The sequence below is a fragment of the Pituophis catenifer genome, unplaced genomic scaffold (assembly GCF_029215685.1).
Source record: "Pituophis catenifer annectens isolate HBS135680 unplaced genomic scaffold, rPitCat1.0.hap2 SCAF_9, whole genome shotgun sequence".
NCBI classification, from domain to species: domain Eukaryota; kingdom Metazoa; phylum Chordata; class Lepidosauria; order Squamata; family Colubridae; genus Pituophis; species Pituophis catenifer.
Window position 1 is genome coordinate 10,350,273 of NW_027256889.1, and position 14,095 is coordinate 10,364,367.

At 47.2% G+C, this 14,095-nt stretch overlaps 1 protein-coding gene across 2 annotated transcripts in view; it reads right to left on the minus strand.

Moving 5' to 3' along the window:
* Positions 1-239: 239 nt before the first annotated feature.
* The window catches only part of KMT2B (lysine methyltransferase 2B), a 79,809-nt gene continuing 65,953 nt past the window's right edge, over positions 240-14,095 (minus strand). Inside the window, exons 28-37 of one of the 2 annotated variants that reach the window (XM_070950124.1) lie at positions 11,681-13,202; positions 8,708-8,803; positions 8,508-8,614; positions 6,856-6,993; positions 5,674-5,748; positions 5,325-5,502; positions 4,034-4,141; positions 2,665-2,748; positions 1,941-2,070; positions 240-1,179 (exon numbers count right to left, since the gene is read on the minus strand). In XM_070950124.1, coding sequence (XP_070806225.1) covers positions 904-1,179; positions 1,941-2,070; positions 2,665-2,748; positions 4,034-4,141; positions 5,325-5,502; positions 5,674-5,748; positions 6,856-6,993; positions 8,508-8,614; positions 8,708-8,803; positions 11,681-13,202 — 2,714 coding nt within the window. In that variant the 3' untranslated portion in view covers positions 240-903. The remainder of the gene's footprint in view (positions 1,180-1,940; positions 2,071-2,664; positions 2,749-4,033; positions 4,142-5,324; positions 5,503-5,673; positions 5,749-6,855; positions 6,994-8,507; positions 8,615-8,707; positions 8,804-11,680; positions 13,203-14,095) is intronic. The other variant, XM_070950125.1, reaches the window with a different exon arrangement.

The following is a 14,095-nucleotide window of genomic DNA, read 5'->3' on the forward strand; positions in this document are numbered from 1 at the left end:
ACACACTAACTTAATTCACAACAGTCACTGTAAACAGCAGGTTCAATTACAGTCGCAAGTTGGGAACTACCTGCATTTTCAATTTTGTTATAACCAAGGAAAGTTCCTTAAATCACAGAACTGTCATTGTCCCTCTGCAGAGAGGTTTTGTTCTACATTCACACTTGGAGGATACACAATCTCCTTCATCCTGAAATTTAAAGCAACCGAAGCCACGGAGGACACAATCTTGTGTCAAAATTGCTTTTTATTTAAAATTATACCAACAAGAATCCAACCCTTTTCCGTCTGAGTTGACTGAGCATCTTAAATAAAAAAAGTGCATAGAAAATAAACAGGTTTAGAAATTTGTACAACTATTTACATCCTCCTGGGTTTGATGTATTTTTTTTCTTCTTCTTTAAAACAGAGGATCATCTTGGAGGAAGGAGGAAAAAAAAACCACAAAAATTTAAAAGTACAAAATAAAAGATTGTTCTCGCCCCACAGGATTGGGGAGGTGCTGGGGGGGAAGAAGAGGAGGAAGGGAAAGAGGTCTATGAAGCAGAAGGGGGGCACAAATAAGAGGTGATTCTTCCCACATTTTTGCCCTGGATCTCTGCATCTCATAATTTCAAGCCACAAGAAGAAAAAGAAAAGAAAAGAAAAAGGACCGAGCTGCCGCTAAGAGCTTTCCCTCATCACCCACAACACGGGCATCCCTGATGCTCTTTGGAGATGATTGAGGCCCTTGGAGTCACACGCTTCAAGGAATTAAAGGGATGAGTCAGCAATGCGGCAGCCCGCCAAAAAGTTATGCCATGATTAAGCTCCCCTTCCATCCACTTGGCCCGGACACCCGCGGACACCGGGAAAAGACTGGGCAAGCGTATGGATCTGGAAAGCCAGGTGAGGGACCACTCTTTAATTGAGGAAACGACGGCAGCGTTTGGCTCCACAATTGCAAGGGAGTTTGCTGCCGGCGTCTTCGAAGGGGAACTTGTAGTCGTAGGTGAGTTCTTCACCCCGGAAGATCCGGCGCAGGGCAAAAATGACAATATGCTTCTGGCCTTCGACGTGGATGACGCGCGAGTAGCAGTTGGGCTCGCAGGAGTGGTTGATGAAACGGGCGGCGTTGCCGTGCATCGTGGCATCCACCACATCAAAGTCATCAATGCGGAACATGTAGCATCCAATGCCCTGCAAGGAAGGAAAGGAGAGTTAAGAGGGGCTTCGAATTGGAGAATCCACGGAGCTCAGGGTTGAGTTGTTGGATTCTTGGTTGGGGAGAATTTGGGGCCCTAGTCCTCGTGAAGGAGGAGAAGAGTTGGAAATGAGTTCAGCCCAAGGGACAGAAAGTTTGAATGGGGAACCACAAGCTTGCGATGATAAGGTTACCTAATTTGATAATAAATGCCTGCAGGAAGAGAAGTGTGCTCAGAGAACATCAAGCACCCAACAGAGCTAAGAGGAGAACAAGTTGGCATCACGTCTATGGAGATTCTCAGTCATCCAGATCGTGGTTGTCCCAAAGGTGCTTTTTCAAGAGGCAACTGGACTTTCTTTGTTCCTTGAAGATGTTTTGCTTCTCATCCAAGAAGCTTCTTGGGTGAGAAGCAAAACATCTTCAAGGAACAAATAAAGGAAGTCCATGAGGTCAGAACTGAAGAAGCTTCTTGGATGAGAAGCAAAACATCTTCAAGGAACAAATAAAGGAAGTCCATGAGGTCAGAACTGAAGAAGCTTCTTGGGTGAGAAGCAAAACATCTTCAGGGAACAAATAAAGGAAGTTCATGAGGTCAGAACTGAAGAAGCTTCTTGGATGAGAAGCAAAATGTCTTCAAGGAAGAAACACAGTCCAGTTGTCTTTTGAAAAAGCATTTTTGGGACAAGCTGGCAACCATGATACTTCCTTCCCAGCATGCATCCCTTTTTCCTTTACCCTTTCTTCATCAGCGTACCTTGCTGTCGTAGTATTTTTCACGCTTATCGGTGAGCACCGAACGGATGACAATGCCGGAGTACTCAATCACCATCTCACCCGCGTCAATGTTGCGCTTGCAGAACAGGCCCCGCCCATGGATGGCTGACCTAAAATGGAGAGAACATCGGACAGGTGAAAACTAATGGAGGGGATACGAATGAACCCGGGGAGTTGGTAGGACTTTTGCTCTCTGAGATCCTGGAACAAAATGACAGGACACAGCTTTGCCTGCACTTTGTCTGGAAGACTTAAACAAGTGATGATTCGGAGGCTAAAATATATGAAGAACAGGAATTGGATAGGTCTAGTTTAATGGAAAGAAGGGCTAGGGGTGATACGATAGCAGTCTTCCACTATCTCAGGGGCTGCCACAAAGAAGACGGGGCCAACCTATTCTCCAAAGCGCCTGAAGGCAGGGCAAGAAGGAATGGATGGGAGCTAATCAAGGGAAGAGCCAACCTAGAACTAAGGAGAAATTGCCTGATAGTTAGAACAATTTAATCAGTGGATCAATTTGCTTCCAGAAATTGTGGGTGCTATAACAATTTTATAGGTTTTTAAGAAGAGAATGGACAACTATTTGCCTCAAATGGTATAGGTATCCTGTTTTTTTTTTGTTTTGTTTTTTGGGGGGGGGCTAGACTAGAAGATCTCCAAGGTCCCTTCCAACTCTATATTCTGTGATCCCTTTTAAGCATTACCTGTACACTCCCACAGCCTCTTTGGAAGTTTTCTTCAGGTGCCGAAACCTCATGGCCATGGGTAGCTCCAAGCTGGTGGCTCGCCTAAGATATAATAAATCAGATCAGGCCTTAAACCAGACAGCATATGATTGGCTCTTTCAAAGCTATTATATAGGATCTTGTGAACAGGCATAAAATAGAACACCGCTGGGGCGGGGCGGGGGGGGCGGGCAAAAGCCTTACTAAGCAGGTATATACAAAAGTATGAAGGCTATTGCTTAATGCATTGTAAGCCGCCCTGAGTCTCCGGAGAAGGAGGGCATATAAATCAAACTAATAAATAAATAAATAATAAATAAGATTTTGGGCAGGAAATATCCCCCCCTTTTAGAGCAATACTTTTGTACAGATGTGACGAAAGATTGTTCTTAGGGATACAGGATATTCAGGCTTTTAGTTTTATTGGCTAAAGAAGAAAAAACACTTTACATGTTTCATATCTCATCAGTAATTGGGATTTTTCAGGTTCTATAGTAATAGAAAGGGACACGGTGTCTCAGTGGCTAAGACGCTGAGCTTGTCAATCGAAAGGTCGGCTGTTTGGCGGTTCAAATTCCTAGTGTCGCATAACGGGGTGAGCTCCCGTTACTTGTCCCAGCTTCTGCCAACCTAACAGTTTGAAAGCACATAAAAAATGCAAGTAGAAAAATAGGGATCACTTTTGGTGGGAAGGTAACAGTGTTCCATGCACTTTTGGCATTGAGTCATGCCGGCCACATGACCATGGAGACGTCTTCGGACAGTGCTGGCTCTTCGGCTTTGAAACGGAGATGAGCACTGCCCCCTAGAGTCGGGAACAACTAGCACATATGTGCGAGGGGAACCTTTATCTTTATAGTAATAGATATTGGGCTCAATCCAGGTCTAATTATAAACTATCATGCAGCTCTATTGAAATCAGAAATCTAAGAGTTAATTAACCTGATTTCAATAGTTGCTCTCATGAATAAATCTGTGTCTATAATGAATGCCATAAAATCTGGGGTGGGGGGGGGAGGGGGAGATTGCAAAATTGTCAAATCTGAAACATTAACACATTCCTTCTTTATTAGGAAACTCTGTACTAATAATTAACTTGCTAACAAGTGGTTAGTAAGAAGATCAAGGGATTTTCATCCTAACAAATTTAAGACAAATGGAATATTTAAAACCCAGTTGCCAAGTTTTCTGTAACATAACCTCCTTTTTCTCCTTTCTATAAGTCTGATGGTGTGAATCGAGCTGTCTTGGTTGTACACAACATGACATTACCCAAAACAAGAATCGGAACAGTTGATATGATGTCTACTACAGCTCCAGGACAATGAAACCGAGGGGGCCTCTTTACCTGGTGGATTTCAGCTGCACTTCATCTTCTTCTTCATCGTAAGGGCCACCCTCAGGAAGCACACGATGCTGAGATGCTAAGAAGTTGAACATGTCAAAGGTGCATTTCCTGAAGAAGAAGGAATAGAGGATTGTTCAGAACCCAAATGGATTCTCTGTCCTTTCGATTGCTTTTTCTCACGCATTCTAGCCTGCTTTCCAAATCTACTGGATCAGGAACCCCTTTCTATCGCTGCATAGGCTTCAAGTACAGGTAGTCCTCGACTTATGACTATTCACTTAGCAATCACTTGAAGTTACAACCACATGAAAAAGGTGACTTATGACCAGTGCTTGCGCTTATAACCGTAGCAGCATTCTGGTGGCCAGTGTTCACAATCTGGGTGCATGGCAACTGGCTCGTATTGTTCTGACCTAGACTTCCCCAAAAAACACAAAGCAGATTCCTGGTCGCGACAAAACCCCTTTTATTAAACAAACAGTGAATTCCTCTCATTCACCTTCAGCAAAGGCCTGGCAAACAGTCTTTCAAAGGTGAATTTATGACTACAGACCTTATCTAGCTTGGAAAGCTGCCATGTAAATATTTTCCAAAGTGCAGTGCTGTGCAAGGAAAGACTTGGCACAGAGTCTCTGAGATTCACGGACAGATCTTCACACTCCTTGACCAACCGAACAAACTGTTTCCTGCAAAAGCTCACTCCCCTTTCGCTCCTCTTTTATTCCCTCTGGGAGGACCCATTCATCGTCCACCTGTGGCCTTACTCCCAAGTCGACCCTTGTTCTTTAGCTGTTCCCTTCATCTGGCAACTCTGAGCATGCGCACACTGGGAACAGGCTCCAGCTGTTTGTCTGCCTCACTGATGTCTGACTCCGAAGGCAGCTGATAGCTGGCATACAGCCCTGGCCCCATCTCTGCCTCTGACGCAGAGCCCTCATCAGAGCCTTCCCCAGACTCTAGGATTGGCCCATGTTCCTCCTCAACCTCCTCACTGTCCGAATATGCTGCCAGATCCGCTGGCCACTGGTGGAACACAACACATATTTATGATAACGGCACTGTCCCAGGTTTACACGATTATAATTTGCAACTTTCTCCGCTGGTTTACAACAATGGAGAAGCTGGCCGGGAAGGTCGCAAATCCTAATTATGTGATGTCTCGCTTAACGGCTGCAGCAAAATGCAGTCCAGTTAACGTTGAATTTTCCAGCCCCAATTATGGTCCTAAGTCAAGGAGTACCTGTATTGGCTATTACCCTGTACCAAATAAAAAGGAAAGTTATTCGCCCACCTGACATAAACTTCAGCCCGGACACAACCGTGAGGATTGAGAGGCAGCTCCTCTTCCTCGCCTTCATGCTGGTGGTATCGGAATTTATATTTGTGGCAGGCCTTGGCACCGTACAGCTGCTCCACCAGGAAGATGACAGCATCGTGATGCATCCCCAACATTCTCACTCCATTCATTCCTGTAAGGAAAAATAGGTGCGTGCAATTCAGCACCCAGGTCTGATCCCAAGAAGTCCTGCTTGCACAGGAAAAAAGCCTGAAGCTATGCTAATCTACCTTTCCCTCCTCTAGCTTATTCCCTTCAAACGGAAAACGCTGAAAAATCCCAACCAGTATAGAACTTTTATTACCTGCAAAGGACAGGTGTTTGAGCCGAGCATTGGTGCGAGCTTCCTGGACCTTCTCAATCACTGCTTTCCAGGCACCTGAATATAGACAGAACACAAATGAATTATTATATTGAGTGGTGCGCTGGCCTAGAGGTGGAGCTCTTGCCTCACAATCAGGAGGCTTTGAGTTCGATTCTAGGTAGAGGCTGATACTTCTCTCTCTGGACACAATGAGAATTTAACTGCTGCAAAAACTCCACATTGGTGACAGGAAGGGCATCTGGCCAGTAAACACCCAGCTCCATTCAGTTTCACCGACTCCACCCCACAAGGGATTACGGGGTCATTAAGCACAACAACAAATGAATTATTATATTAGGAGAGACAATTCACTGCAAATGTAATCGCCTATCAATGTAAGGGGATCGGCAGAGGGTGACTTGGGGTACTTCTTGTTGTGGCCCACCAGCGGCCAGTGGATCTGGCAGCAGATTCGAACAGTGAGGAGGTTGGGGAGGAACATGGGCCAGTCCTGGAGTCTGGGGACGGCTCTGACAACGGCTTTGTGTTGGAGGCAGAGATGGGGCAGGGCCATCTGACAGTTGTCAGGTGCTTTCAGAATCGGACATCAGTGAGGCAGAAGAACAGCTGGAGCCTGTTCCCATTGTGCGCATGCGCAGAACTGCCAGAAGGGAATAGCTAAGGAACAAGGGTCGACTCAGGAGTAACGCCACTCCTATAGGGAATAAAGAGCGAAGGGGAGGGGAGTTTGCAGAAGACAATTAGTTCATTTGGGTGAAGATCTGTTCCTGCATTCTTGCCAAGTATTGTCGGTTACAGTGTGGAGTCTGAAAGATATCGGCCTGGCCACTCTCCAAGCCTGATAAAGGTCGGTATTTGTGAACTATCTTGAAAGACTGTGGGAGAGGGAAGACTTTGCTGGAGAGGAATTCACTGTAAATTAAATAAAAGGGGTTTATCGGGACAAGGACTAGGCTTCGTGCTGCTGGGGAAGCCTAGGCCAGAACACTTCTAGGAACTCCAAAGGATTCTCAAGCAAGCCTCCCTTGACTTCCACCAGCACCCCAAGAAAATTCAACCCATCCGTAGTAATCCACCATTATTGAGGGAGCTTTGCAGGCGGTACAGAGCACCCAAGAGAACAGTTAAAAGGAATTCTGCCAAGGTTGGTTTCCTCCTCACCATCAATGCTGTCAGCCTGCACTTTAAAGCCATCTTCGCTTGTGATCTCAAAGCACAAGTGGGGCTGCGTTTTCCGGGGCATCTCATTTTCTTTGTCCTCCTGTTTCAGATTGTCTTCGTCTGAGCTGGACAGATCTCCTAGAGGCAAAAGAGAGGCCCAAATCGAGGTGGTTTTTTTTTTTTTTTTTTTGTATACTCTGTGGAGATTTCCTGTGTCAAGATCTTGGATAATGGAATGGAACACGGAAGGGCCAAAAAATACAGGTATTCCTCGACTTACGACCACAATTGAGCCCAACATTTCTGTCACTGTGGAGTTTTGCCCCATTTTGCAACCTTTCTTGCCACAGTTGTTAAGTAAGTCACTGCAATGGATAAATTAGCCACACCGTTGTTAAGTGAATCTGGCTTCCCCATTGACTTTGCTTGTCAGAAAATTGCAAAAGGTGAATGAACTGGGACTACTTATATATGAGAGCAGAGGGAAAAATAAGAAAACTCAAGGATCTTTTGATAAAAAAAAGTGGCTTGCCAAGAACTGTCATCTCACAAAGCATAAGGTCAACTTGCAGAGCATCCCTTCCGTTGCTAAGTGATGTGATTGCAAAGCACGACTGCGTTGCTTAGCGTCAGAAATCCCTGCAGTCCCGTTGCTGTCGTTAACTGAATCCCACAATTGCTAGGCAAGGCAACTTCCTGCTGGCTTCCCCATAGGCAAATCATTGGGGAAGCAGACAGGAAATTGAAGGTCCCAGATGGCTTGCAAGCAGGATGGCAGGGAGGTGAGTGGCTGATTCTGGGTGAGGGCAGTGTGGTGAGGCCGGGGTGCAGAGGAATGCAAAGAAAGTAGAGTGGAAGGAGGCACAGTGAGGGTCACAGAGGCATAGTGAGGATTGGGGAGGGTGAATGGGGTGTGTGAAGGAGGCACAAGGTGGGTCCAAGAGGATACACACTGGTTAGGCTGAATGGCAGTTTCAGGACTACCCATTAAATTTTACGAGCAAATAGGGATTTCAATTCTCAGACCTCCATGTACCATACTTTTCAGAGTATAAGACACACTTTTCCCCCCCTAAAAGAGGATGGAAATGTTGGTTATACGCCGAATACAGACATTTTTGGCCTCCTGAAACCCCGCCCCACACGCCCCATTTTCACCAAAAACAGGCCGGTTTGTCCCAAAAACGGGATGCGCAGAGGGTTTGGGAGGTCTGCAGAGTGCTCCTGGGGAGGGCAAAAACATGACGCATGGGGGGTTTGGGAGGCCAAAAACGGGCCTGTTTTTGACAAAAACGGGATGCACAGAGGGTTTGGGAGGCCTGCAGAGTGCTCCTGGAGGCTGGGGAGGGCAAAAACCAGACGCGTGGGAGCCAAAAACTTTTTTTTTTCTTGTTTTCCTCTTTCAAATCTTGGTGCGTCTGATTCTCCAGTGCGTCTTATAGTCCGAAAAATACGATAATTTCCACATTAGGCTGGTTATCCCCAGGGGTTAGGTAAAACTTGCCATTTTATTTTTGAATTTATGCTGGTGTAGGACCATAACGAAGACTGATGCGAGTGTCCTTGGATATATTTATCAAGAATGAATCAAGAGCCTCCCAACAATTTCTTGAGCCCTTTCACTAAACCGGATGTAAGCCAGAGGGCTCTACCTGCGTATCTATGCCAGACGTGTTCCAGCACAGACTTCTGGATCTGCTCCGGGGATCCAGGATGGGAATGCAACGCTGCCAAGGAAGGAGAATGTTCCATCGGAGACCTGCAGAGACATCGGAAATGAAAGATTAAGGGTCGACAAACAAGCAAGCAAGCAAACGCCAGAGTTCCTATAGCTTGAAGCCAATACACTTACAGCTCGTTTTCGCTGACGATGCTCGTCTCCTCTTTGAATGCATCCAGGTTTAGGACGCCCTTTGTTGTGGGCGTCTTCATCCGTACCCTCCCAATGCTGTAGGGCAAAGGGGCCATTTCAATACATAACATACGCATGCACACACGCTTGCATAAATACAGGTAGTCCTCGATTTACAACAGTTCATTTAGGGACCGCAACGGCACTGAAAAAAGTGACGTACGACCATCGGAGCGTCCCCATAGTCACGTGATCAAAAATTTTAAGACGCTTGGCAACTGGTTCATCTTTATGATGGCCGCGGTATCCTGGGGTCATGTGATCCCCTTTCGCGACAAGCAAAAGTCAACAGGGAAGCCAGAATTCACTTCATAATCCTGTTACTAACTGAACAACTGCGGTGATTCGCTTATAATAAAAGGGGCAAAAAAAGGCGTTCAACGTGGCCAAAACTTGCTTAACAAATTTCTCACTTAGCAACGTAAATTCTGGGCTCAATGGTGGTCGTAAGTCGAGGACTACCTGTAGACACTTGTGCGAGGGAAACCAATGCGATTTAGTTATTTCTGCAAGGCTGCTGATACTGACGCTGATTGATGGTGTAGCTGTCTTCAGCCAATCATGCAGCTGCGAGCAACTAAGGCTCCCAACACCCAGTAGCTGACTGAGAGATCAAGGTGACTGGGAATTGGGGTTTCCTACATTCCACACACCCCCCCCCCGATGTTTAAAAATTGGTTTATATTGTGATAGAAGAAATTTGTATACGCCACTGGAATGGAAAACCTTCCCGACGCATTCTCTTTACTAACATAAAACATAAATAGGTTCTCTTCCCCAAAATTGGTTCCAAGACCATTTATGATTTAGAAGAGAGAGAGAGAGAAAAAAGAAAGAAAGCTGTAAAGACACGTAATAAAAGTGTCTCCATTTAGTTATCACTTGTTCCTCCACCATGAAGAGAGAGATTTTTATTTATAAACTGAATATTCGGGGGAGTACCCAACTCCTGATTCCTTTAGAGCAGTGATGGCTAACCTTTTCCAAACCCAATGCCCAAAGCGTGTGCGTGCCCGAACCCCCAAAATGCAATGTGCATGCGCCCCTCCCCATGCGCATGTGCGGCAGAGACCCAAAGACCAGCTGGCCAGCGGGAGGTGTGCGCGCATGCACAGCAGAGCTGGGGCGACGGCTTGCATGCCATCAGAGAGGGCACTGTGTGCCACCTTGATGCCACCATCACGGCATCAAAAACAAAAATGAACAGAGGGAAAAATGAAAGGAAGGTTAACAGGCTCTTGATGAGATCAAAATCAAATAAAAGCATCTAGAAAATCCTTGCAACTCTAGCTGAGCTTCCTTCAAACAATGAAGCTTTGCTGGCTGAGGAACTCTGGGAGTTGAAGTCCACAAGCCTTAAAGTTGCCAAGGTTGGAGAGCCCTGTTCTAGATCCCCGATCATCAAGAAAGCATAGAGTCTAAGCTATTCTTTGTATTTTTATCCTGTTCCTATCTTTTAATGTTATTTGTGCAGTTAGCTGCCTTTTGGATTTGGGATAAACTGTGCCCACAAACAAGCTGAGTGCAAAAGCTAATAGCAATAGCACTTAAGACTTATATACCGCTTCACAGTGCTTCACAGCCCTCTCTAAGCGGTTTACAATCTGAGTCCTCATTTTACCCACCTTGGAAAGATGGAAGGCTGAGTCAACCTTGAGCCGGTCAGGATTGAACTCCTGGCAGTGGGCAGTTAGCCTGCAATACTGCATTCTAACCACTGCGCCACCATGGCTCTGGTGGAATCTGCCACCCAATCACTAGATTTCTCACACTAGGATTGTTTTTAATCCTAGAAAGCTACTGCTTTATTCCCGTTAAATAGCGAACTGGAACTACAAAACAAGGAAGAAACCAGATATATCGAAAATAGTCCAAGCTGGTAGGATGGGCATTATTCACTGGTACCTATTTCTGAATCCTAGTTTTCTCCATGCATCTCCTCCTTGAGGACCATCTAAACTCAAGATTATTATGTGTAGAATGGCTTTGTCTGGTGTTATTTTGGGATGGTGGCAGAATACTTAATATCTTAAAGAAAAACCATATGTAAGGAAATCTGGTGTTAGACATGGCGATAACTTTAGATGGAACTGCAAAAAAGAAAAAAACCAACCCCTGTTGTATCTATATTAAAATAGCACTTAGCACTTATATACTGCTTCACAGTGCTTAACAGCCCTCTCTAAGTGGTTTACAGAGTCAGCATATCACTCCCCCAACAATCTGGGTCCTCATTTTACCCACCTTGGACGGATGGAAGGCTGAGTCAACCTTTATAGTCAACACTATAAAATGATAGTGTCTAGACCAGGGGTGTTCATGGGCAAGTTTAGGATTTGGGGACTTCAACTCCCAGAATTCCCCAGCCAGCTGGGAGTTGAAGTCCACAGATCTTAATATTTGCCAAGTTTGGACACTAAGCTAGATGCTAGATTTAACACTGTGCTAGCATTGAGCTCAGAGAAGATGGACATCTGGAAACATGGCTCTCACCGCTATTGTACAGAGGTGGTATTCAGCAGGTTCTGACCAGTTCTGGAGAACCAGTAGCGGAAATTTTGAGTAGTTCGGAGAACTGGTAAATACCACCTCTGACTGGCCCCGCCTCCATCTGTTCTCTGCCTTTCGAGTCCCAGCTGATCAGGAGGAAATGGGGATTTTGCAGTAACCTGCCCCTGGAGTAGGGTGGAAATGGAGATTTTACAGTATCCTTCTCCCGCCACACCCAAGCCACGCCCACTAAACCATGCCCACAGAACCGGTAGTAAAAAATTTCACTGCTATTGTAGCATGCTCTCCTTGATCTGCTGGGTCTTGGTTACAAAACCATGTGTGGTTTTGGATTTCAACACAACTTCTATGTAATTAACATGGGAGAAACAGAAAAGGGATAGCTAAGATGCCTATACTTACCCAGAACCCATTGTACTGCCAGAAATGCAATTATTTGCCAAGTGATCAGGAGTAACTGTTGGGGATACAGGAGGGAGCTCCTCCTCATTAACTCCATCCACTTTCATCTTCTTGACGGGCACATTTCCGACAAAGGTGGAAACTCTCTTGACCCGGATGGCTGGGCGAGGGCTGGGCAAAGACACCAAGCCAGGGATACTAAGCACGCCAGAATTCATGGCGACAGGCTGAAGAAGACAAGTCTGCTGGAGTCCCAGGGAAGGTGTCACCAGAGCTGGGGTACTCAGTGCCAGCTGCCCACCACCAACAGCCTGAGATGTGGTGCCCATCACGTTCATCATGGGTACCATGCTAAGTACCGGGCCCCGGATCGTCCAAGTGGGCAAGGGGTTAGGAGTCAGGCCCAGAGGTGCCCGCAGAATGACCGTGCCAAGGTTGGGAGCAGCGGACATCGGTGTGGGGTTTGGTTTGGAAGCCTGCTCCCCGTCTTGAGTGGCCAATGGGCTTTCCTCGCCTTGAACTTTCATGCACACCTGGGCCAGCTTGTTCACCAGAATGATTCTGGAATTGGACTTTTGTGCCTCAGGTCCCAGCACTGTCGTCACTTCAGGGGTGGAGGGCACTTGGGCACAACTGAGGGTTAAGGTTGGAACTGGATCCGGAGCAGGGCTGGGATGGGCTGACTCAGTGCCGTTGAGGCTGGCAGAGGTAGGAGGTGCCAGTGGCAGGGGCATCGGGCTGAGGCAAGAAGGTGGGCTGGCCTTGCTCTCGGGGGCATCCATGTTCTTCAGCACAAAGTCCACGATGTCCGAGGGCAAGTCCTCTGGAGCTGGAGTGGGGCCAGCCAGCTCTCGCTCGACCCTCGGCTCGGGCTGCTTGCCCTTGGTGGAAGGGTGTCCCCCCGTTGCGTCCGCCTCACTGTCAGTGCCATCGTCTATGCCATCCAGCTGGTGGATATGGGGCAGAGGGAGGTCCAGCGGGTAAGGCGGCAGAGGTGGGTCTCGGGTTACCACCGTACGCGGGAAGCGGAAGTAGCGGCCGGCCTCTCCTTCCTCCTCACTCTCGCCGTCGCCCAGCCCATCTAACTGGGGCAGGCCCAGGCTGGGTGAAGGGGGACATGTCCGTGGCCCTCCCAACTCTTCTTCCTGGAAAGGCTCATCCAGAAGGCTGTCGTCAAATTCCAAGTCGGAGACATTGAGCTCAAAGGCCAGCTCTGGCGGCACAGGGGGGGACGAGGGAGGGGGTGAGGTAGCTACGGGCCGCTGCTCATCACACCCGGCTGAGGTAGAAGGATGCCTGAAGCCGTTCCCAGCTGTGGGGTAGTCTGGGAGAGGTGGCATTGCCCTGAGAGAGGTGCTGGGGGGGCTAGTCCTGCTAGCAGGGGCTTGGGGTGGGAGAGGGGACCGGCGGGGACGAGAGTTGCTGCTAGGTGACATGGGGCTGAGGCGTTGTGTGCGGCGCGGAGGAGGGAAGTCGGGGTCACCCACAGTCAAGATATGATGGGACATGGATGATGCGCTTCCTGCAAAACAGGGGAGGAAAAGAGGGAAAAAAAGGAGGTGTTAAGAAGAGCGAAGGTGCATTGGCTGCTGGGATCTCTCCTGGTCAAGAATGTGCTGTGGACACAAACCCCCAACCTATCACCCCAGTTTTCAACTCTTCCCCCCACTTCAGTGGGGACATTTATAGTAGTATTTACGCCTGCGTGACACTGTTAAGAGTTAGATCAGGGTCAACAGCAAAGGGCTGGATTTAGTTCTCTTACAGCTATGTAGAGATTTTAGGCTGATTCCCCTTTTCGTTCCACCTCCAGGTTCTGCCATCCCGTCTCCTACATTTGGGATGGGTTGAGCCTAGCGTTGTGTTTCACATGCAACCAACCCTGGATTGTGGTCTAACGTGATTAATGAATCCAAGTCAATCGGAAAACTAAAAAGGAAAAAGAGCAGGGGTGAAATGCTCCCGGTTCAGACCGGATTGCCCGATCCGGTAGTGATGGCAACGGGTGGTTCGGAGAACCGGTAGCAAAAATCCCTGCGCCACCCCCCCACCAGAGCCGCACAATCATCAGAGGCTTTTTTTTTAACTTTTAAAAGCATTTTTTCTACAACCTCTTCCGATGAAAAAATGCTTTTAAAAGGAAAAAAAAAGCCTCTGATGATCGCGCAGCTCAGCTGGGATCGTCAGAGGCTTTTCAAAGCATTTTTTTCTGCAACCTCTTGGCTGAAGAGGTGGTTAAAAAAAATGCTTTGAAAAGTCTCTGACGATCCCAGCTGAATTGCCTGATTGGCAGAGAGGCATTTTTTAAAAAGCCTCTCTGATGATCTCAGCTGAGTTGCCTGATCGGCAGAGGCTTTTCAAAGCATTAGAAAAAATGCTTTGAAAAGTTTTTTTTAAAAAAAGTTGGCCACGCCC